Genomic DNA, 7829 nt, shown 5'->3' with positions numbered 1-7829 from the left:
CTCTCTCTCTGTCTCTCTCTCTCTCTCGGTCTGTCTCTCTCTCTCTCTCGGTCTGTCTCTCTCTCTCTCTCTCTCTCGGTCTGTCTCTCTCTCTCTCTCTCTCGTCTGTCTCTCTCTCTCGGTCTCTGTCTCTCTCTCTCGGTCGGTCTGTCTCTCTCTCTCGGTCGGTCTGTCTGTCTCTCTCTCGCGGTCGGTCTGTGTCTCTCTCTCGGTCTCTGTTTCTCTCTCTCGGTCTCTGTTTCTCTCTCTCGGTCTCTGTTTCTCTCTCTCGGTCGGTCTCTGTCTCTGTCTGTCTGTCTCTCTCTCTCTCTCTCTCTCGGTCTGTCTCTCTCTCTCTCTCGGTCTGTCTCTCTCTCTCTCTCGGTCTGTGTCTCTCTCTCGGTCGGTCTCTCGGTCGGTCTCTCTCTCTCTCTCTCGGTCGGTCTCTCTCTCTCTCTCTCTCGGTCTCTGTTTCTCTCTCTCGGTCTCTGTCTCTCTCTCTCGGTCGGTCTCTGTCTCTCTCTGTCTGTCTCTCTCTCTCTCTCTCTCTCTCTCTCTCGGTCTCTCTCTCTCTCTCTCTCTCGGTCTGTCTCTCTCTCTCTCTCTCTCTCTCTCTCTCGGTCTGTCTCTCTCTCTCTCGGTCTGTCTCTCTCTCTCTCTCTCTCGTCTGTGTCTCTCTCTCGGTCGTCTCTCGGTCGGTCTCTCTCTCTGTCTCTCGGTCGGTCTCTCTCTCTCTCTCGGTCTGTGTCTCTCTCTCTCGGTCGGTCTCTCTCTCTCTCTCTCGGTCTCTCTCTCTCTCTCTCGGTCTCTGTTTCTCTCTCTGGTCTCTGTCTCTCTCTCTCGGTCGGTCTCTGTCTCTCTCTGTCTGTCTCTCTCTCTCTCTCTCTCTCTCTCTCTCTCTCGGTCTGTCTCTCTCTCTCTCTCTCTCTCGGTCTGTCTCTCTCTCTCTCTCTCTCTCTCGGTCTCTCTCTCTCTCTCTCTCTCTCGGTCTCTCTCTCTCTCTCTCTCTCGGTCTGTGTCTCTCTCTCGGTCTGTGTCTCTCTCTCGGTCGGTCTCTCGGTCGGTCTCTCTCTCTGTCTCTCGGTCGGTCTCTCTCTCTCTCTCTCGGTCTGTCTCTCTCTCTCTCTCTCGGTCTGTGTCTGTCTCTCTCTCTCGGTCTGTGTCTGTCTCTCTCTCTCGGTCGGTCTCTCTCTCTCTCTCTCGGTCGGTCTCTCTCTCTCTGGGTCTCTCTCTCTGGGTCTCTCTCTCTCGGTCGGTCTCTCTCTCTCTCTCGGTCGGTCTCTCTCTCTCTCGGTCGGTCTCTCTCTCGGTCGGTCTCTCTCTCTCTCGGTCTGTCTCTGTATGTCTCTCTCTCTCTCGGTCGGTCTTTGTATGTCTCTCTCTCTCTCGGTCGGTCTCGTTCTCTCTCTCTCTCGGGTCCTTTATATTTACATTGAAAGGGAATCGTCCGTGTTCCGCTCTGCATGCATTATTTGGTACTTTTCTTTTGGATATTTAGGATAATGGGTATTTAGTACAATGCTTGTACTTGTAATTACAGGTTTCACTCCAGACCTCGCTTCCATATAGTGCAATTGGTCGAATTGCATTATTGAATATTTTGCACCAGATTTGGATATGAATATTTGTTTATTTTTATTCAGTTAAATACATTGCAGGCTTTTTCTTTAGCTCATTCACTTCCAGAAAAAATCCCCCAGAGGCAAATATTTTTTGTCCCAGGTAGTTGCACCATTGGGTATGTTCAACCATGGTATTTCCTAATTTGAAGGAGTGTCTGATCCTCTGATTCCTGGCCTTTTTCTGGAAAATCACATTTTTTGTTGATATTGATTGCCCAGTTGATGCTGTATTCCCCAAAAAATGTAAGTTGTTCCTGTAGACCTTTCTCTATTGGTGACAGTAGGACAAGGTCATCTGCCTAGAGCTGGAATCTGACTTCCTCATCTGTCTCTCTCTGTATCTGTCTGTCTCTCTCTGTATCTGTCTGTCTCTAACCTCCAAGCTGACAACCACTCATCTACACTGTCTTTAGTGTAGTCAGCAATAACAGCCAGAGTGTATAGTCACGTCAGTGTGTGTGTGCCTTTGTGTTCATGTTATTGAGTTATTGAAGGTGGACTGCCTCACATGAAATTCCAAATGCCATTGTTGCAACACGTTTTCCCATGTTCTCTTCACCTCCTTTCATCGTTACCTCTTTTCCTGTGGTTTAGTTGAGAGGAGGAGGAGGTTCAACATCAACGACCGCATTAAAGAGCTGGGCGGCATGATCCCCAAAACCAACGACCTGTAAGTCACCGTCTTAATATTTGTTGTTCTATGTCTGAGACATGTAGACTTTTTGTATATGTTTTAGCAGAAGATGTATTTTTGTGTCCTGCTTCTTGTTTGGCCAACTGAACTATACTCATGAGAAAGAAATGTGATCCTTCTAACCGTATGAGCAAAAGACGTTGAAAGACATATTTTTGGTTGCGAAGACGTATTTTCATCATCTAGTGCTCACTGGGAAAGGTGTTCTTCTGTAATGTTCTATAGGGACGTGCGCTGGAATAAGGGCACTATTCTGAGGGCATCCGTAGAGTACATCAAGCGTATGCAGAAGGACATGCAGAGGACCAGAGAGGTAGAGAACAACTTCAAGAGGATGGAGATGGCCAACAAACAGCTGTGGCTGCGCATCGAGGTAACACACACACATTCATTCATGCAACACACTCGGTCACACGCATACAACCATTGAGGTAAAGAGCATGTACAGTATGAGCTCTAGAATGCTGTGCCATGCAGTCATCTGTATTTAATCATCTCTCCCTCTCTTTACCCTCTCTTCTTCCTCCTCTCTGTGTTTGTAGGATTTGGAGATGCAGGCTCGTCTGCACGGCCTCCCCAGCTCCTCTCCCTCTGGGATGGGTTCTGGGGACCTGATGGGTTCCTACATTAAACAGGAGACCAGCCCTGAGGAGAAGCTCCAGCAGCAGCAGCAGCAGGCCCAGCACCAAGCTCTTTCCCAGGGCCAACAACACCTCCACCACCCCCAGTCCCACCACATTCAGCCCCAGCAGGGCCAGCCCAGACAGCTGCCTCCTCTCCCCCCTCACCTACAGCCCCAACTTCCCCTCCAGTACCCAGCTGTGGGCAGCTCTCAGCCCTTTGACTTTGCCCAGTCGCTGGACTTGTGTGACGGGGTTCCTGGCTACCCGGAGGGCTTGTCAGGGCTAGGGGAGCTTGGCCTCCTGGGTACCCAGGGAAGGAGAGGCGACCTGGGCTTCCTGATGATGGACGAGCCCCTGTCTCCTCTGGGTGGAGACCCTCTGCTCTCTGCCATGTCCCCTGAGGCCTCGGTTGACTCCAGCCGCAGATCCAGCTTCAGCATAGAGGACACAGATATACTGTAGAGGGAGTGTACACACACACAGACAGACACACACACAGACACAGGCACATATGGTACGTACAGAACACCCAATGGACATGCACCCGAGAGCACTGATATACTGTGATATATGCTTTTGCTCTGTTCCTCAACCCTGCTACATATGCACTCCAGACGCCCTCACATACACTGTAAGCACTCGCGTAGACACTGTACACACACTGAGACATACTTAAACACACACACTCAAAATTCTCATGGATGCACACCCTTAACACTCACATTCAACAGCAATATGAGAAACCAAACCCATGTTTCGGATTGCAATAGTTGTTCCCTACCACTGTAAATATCAGAGCACCTCTAAATGATACACAATCTAGTACACACACAAATACACAATGAGCACAGACAGCTTCTTGTTCACTCTAACACAGAAGGGCCCCTGTTATTTGAAGGGAAATATGTGAGGGACTGCCAACGGTTTAACACACACACACACACACACACACACACCCTTCTTCTGTAAAACACACTGCCATGACCTCTATGGTACTGCCATCTCCTGTGTGATCTATGACCTTTAGCCTTTAGGGTACTGCCAAGTCTACTCCATGACCTCTGACCCCAGTGTGAATGTTGAGGAGAGATGGATTGGCCCTGCATTGTGAGATAGTGTAGCGATTGAAGCGGTTATGTCGCTCCACAGTGTAAGTAATTCCACGTAGCGATTCAGGGTCTTCTGTAGCCCAGTCCTTAACCTGCCAACGTGCCTTGTGTTAGCCACCTGAAGCCTCACTCTATCTGGGTGGAGAGTGAAGGAGTGGGTTGTGTTTTAGTATATTGTAGTGCAGGGTTCCCCAACTGGCGGCCTGCGCTACAAATTTTGCCCACAGGTGATTTATTTGGCCCCGCAAGTTTTCCCGAGACACTTTTTTTTTTAAATGATTGTTTACATAAAAGACTGTTAAATGCCAGAAAATCAGCTCCAAGTGAATTTAGGGGTAGTAAAATAAATGTATTCCCACGCATAAAAGTATTCCCAAGCGTAATAGATGTGATCGTATACAAATGTAAGAAAGGTTTGAAATTATGTTTTGATATCTGTTTGGGCTTCTTGCAGTCTACAAATTCTTTGTAATTATGTTCTGGCCCCCTGACCATCCGCTCAAGAACAAATTGGCCCGCTGAATGTAGTTGATGATCCCTGTTGTAGTTTGTAGTTAGGAGATAGAGGAGCAGTCAAATAGATTGGTCTGTAGTGTCGTATTCCGCACTGTAAAAACACAGCACCAGCCTAACACACACACTCGCACACAAAGCAGTGTGCCATTAGGCTGTGTTCAAATCAACACTTTGAGCGAGACTTTAGTACCTCACCCGGTTTGTGCTTGTAGAACTGCCAGCTTTGGGTCAGCCAGATAAAACTACACACACTCACCAGGTACAAACCAAACCAACCCTGTAGAAACCAAACTACGGCCGTACAATACATGAATAAACTAACAGGTAACAAATGAGTTTGGATGAGGGACTAGGGGTAACACTTTGATTTGATATGGCTTATGATCAGTAAAGAAAAAAAGGAAGAAACATGATGATTTAAAAGGTATTTGTTTGTATTCTTGTTTATAGTTGGTTTTATTTTATCTCCCAAAGCACTGGAACCTATATTTTTATTGACTTTGTACATAAAATAATTTATGAAATTAGTTTTATTTCATATGTTTTATGCCACTAAGCCACTTAAATGTATTTGTCCTTTTTTATTTGATTTTATTCCAAACGTACCTTTTTCCTCTAACAGCCATTTTAAATATGAAAGTATTTAAGCCACTAGTGTGAAAGTGTACGACCAGTGGGGAGACATATTCTATACTTTTCTTTGTGTGAAGAACTGTTCAAATTTCACCTGAGAACATGTACAATTATATTATGCCATTTTTATATTGATTGGGATTGGTTTCTCTTTTTTAACCTATAGAAATTGGAACCAGAGACTGTTGAGAGGTGATTTATTTGATTTTATTCTGTTTTAATTGTGCTTTTTGTGAATGTGAAGATGGCCTGTAGTACTGGTCCCCAGCCAAACCCAAATACCACAAGAGAAGGGTATTTTCCTTCATGGTCTTTGATTTCCGTGGAGATAACTACCTTCTAATGGTACTCAGAAATACCATTGAGGAGATCTGTTGGCATAACCTTGAACAGACCTGACTTTCTCTCTGTCTGCCAGAGTTTGCCTTTATCCTAATCAATTGTTTTATTTTTGTTTTTATTGTCCAGCCGACATGCCAAAGAGCTTGTCTGCAGATAATGTGGCGTGTTGTCCCCTCTTTGACTGTCCCCCTCCTCCATGTCACTGTATGGGACTGAAACTGGCTGACTGGGCAGGGGAAACTGGCATTCTGGTTTTGCTTTGGATATAAAATGTTTTATCAAAATCGGAGTATTTTTTGTGTGTTTGTGAGATGATTTTATTTTAGTTATTTAAACAGGGAAATCCCATTGACACCAAAAGCCTTATTTACAAAGGTTCCCTGCATGTACACAATTATCCGAATTCTCAATATTTACAATTGCAAAGCAATACAAATATACAATATTTACAACCCAATTTTAGAAAACCAACTTACAAAACACTAACACATTCCTTAGTAAAAAGGTCATCAACCAGCTGTCTGAACTGTCCTAGATGCACCAAAACATGAAAGTAAGGTGCAAAAAAAACAAAATGCAGGTCTACTTAACTCAGGAGACAAAAGGGATCTCCAGAGTTAGCCATCTCTGACACTGAGTCTAGTAGCTGGTATGTCTGTAGGTTAACAATGAAGTAAGATTTGTGCAAGAGGGCTTTATAAACAGAAATAGTCCATCCAATGGACACCTGCAAAGCAAAAAAAGCTGATTTGTAATTCTGAAAGAGCCTTGTCAACAGAAGCGGCAGAATACAAAACATTATCGTCCACATAAAATGGGGGATTAAAATTTCTTACAGACAAACCAATATTGTTTATATAGCTAGTAAAAAATACTGGGCCTGAAATCAACCCTTGGGGGCACCTTTTAGTAATACCAAGGAAACCTTAACACCATCCGAAGAGACACATTGTGTCCTGATGCATGCAGATGAAGAGTGCTATGAGGATGTGTGCATGTATCAGTGTCTCGAGACAACTTAATCATACGGTCATTGTATTTGTCACATGCTTCTGTAGACCAACTGAAATGCTTACTTACAGGCCCTTCTCAACCATGCAGAGAGAAAAAAAGGAATAAATGCACAATTCATAACGGTAACTTGGCTATATACACGGGATATCAGTACCGAGTCAGTGTGCAGGTACAAGGTCATTGAAATAGCCAAATCCACTAATTTGAAGGAGTGTCCACATACATTTTGTATATATAGTGTATGTACATATAGGTAGGGGTAAAGTGACTAGGCAATAGGAGAGAATAATAAACCATAGCAGCAGTGTGTGTCATGAGTCAAAAGAGATATTTGGTTAACTCTTTAGCATATTACGGCTTCAGGGTAGACGCAGTTCAGGGTCCTGTTGGTTCTACACTTGGTGCATCATTACTGCTGGCTGTTCAGTAGCAGAGCGAACATATGACTTTGGTGGCTGGAGTCTTTGACCATTTTTGGGGCCTTGCTCTGACACCGCCTGGTATAGAGGTCCTGGATGGCAGGGAGCTTGGCCCCATGTACTGGGCCGTACACACTACCGTCTAGCGCCTTGTGGACGGATGCCAAGCAGTTGCCATACCTAGCAGGGATACAGCCAGTCAAGATGCTCTCAATGGTGCAGCTGTATAACTTTTTGAGAATCTTCGGGCCCATACCAAATCTTTTCAGCCTCCTGAGAGGGAAGAGGCATTGTCGGGCCTTGTTCACGACTGTGTTGCTTTATTTTGACACTGAGGAACTTGACGCTCTTGACCCGCTCCACTACAGCCCAGTCGATGTGGATGGGGGCGTGCTCGGCCCTCTGTTTCATGTAGTCCACGATCAGCTCCTTTTTTTTTGCTGACGATGAGAGCGAGGTTGTTGTCCTGGCACCACACTGACAGTTCACAGACCTTGTCCCTATAGGCTGTCTCATCGTCATGTGTGATCAGGCCTACCACCGCCGTGTCATCCACAAATGTAATGATGGTGTTTGAGTCGTGCATGGCCATGAAGTCGTGAGTGAAGAGGGGACTAAGCGTGCTCCCCTGGGTTATGGGTCAGCGTGGCGGATGTGTTGCTTAACCTCAACACCTGGGGCCAGCCCGTCAGGATCCAGTTGCAGAAGGTGTTCAGTCCCAGGACCCTGCTTAGTGATGAGCTCTGAGGGCACTATGGTGTTGAACTCTAGTCAATGAACAGCATTCTCACATATATGTTCTTGTCCAGGTGGGAAAGGGCAATGTGGAGTGCAATAGAGATTGCGTCATCTGTGGATCTGTTGGGGCAGAATTCGAA

General features: G+C 45.9%; 1 protein-coding gene across 7 annotated transcripts in view; it reads left to right on the top strand.

The window, feature by feature from the left end:
* The window catches only part of tfeb (transcription factor EB), a 129909-nt gene extending 124102 nt beyond the window's left edge, over positions 1-5807 (top strand). For all 7 annotated transcript variants that reach the window (XM_065000809.1, XM_065000802.1, XM_029676278.2 and 4 more), the window contains 3 exons: positions 2196-2271; positions 2521-2668; positions 2838-5807. In XM_065000809.1, the coding sequence (XP_064856881.1) occupies positions 2196-2271; positions 2521-2668; positions 2838-3380 (767 nt within the window). In that variant the 3' untranslated portion in view covers positions 3381-5807. The remainder of the gene's footprint in view (positions 1-2195; positions 2272-2520; positions 2669-2837) is intronic.
* The last annotated feature ends 2022 nt before the right edge of the window (positions 5808-7829 follow it).

Source organism: Oncorhynchus nerka, linkage group LG2, assembly GCF_034236695.1.
Source record: "Oncorhynchus nerka isolate Pitt River linkage group LG2, Oner_Uvic_2.0, whole genome shotgun sequence".
Classification (NCBI taxonomy): domain Eukaryota; kingdom Metazoa; phylum Chordata; class Actinopteri; order Salmoniformes; family Salmonidae; genus Oncorhynchus; species Oncorhynchus nerka.
Note: the sequence above shows the minus strand (reverse complement) of the source record. Positions and strands in the feature narration are given on the sequence as shown.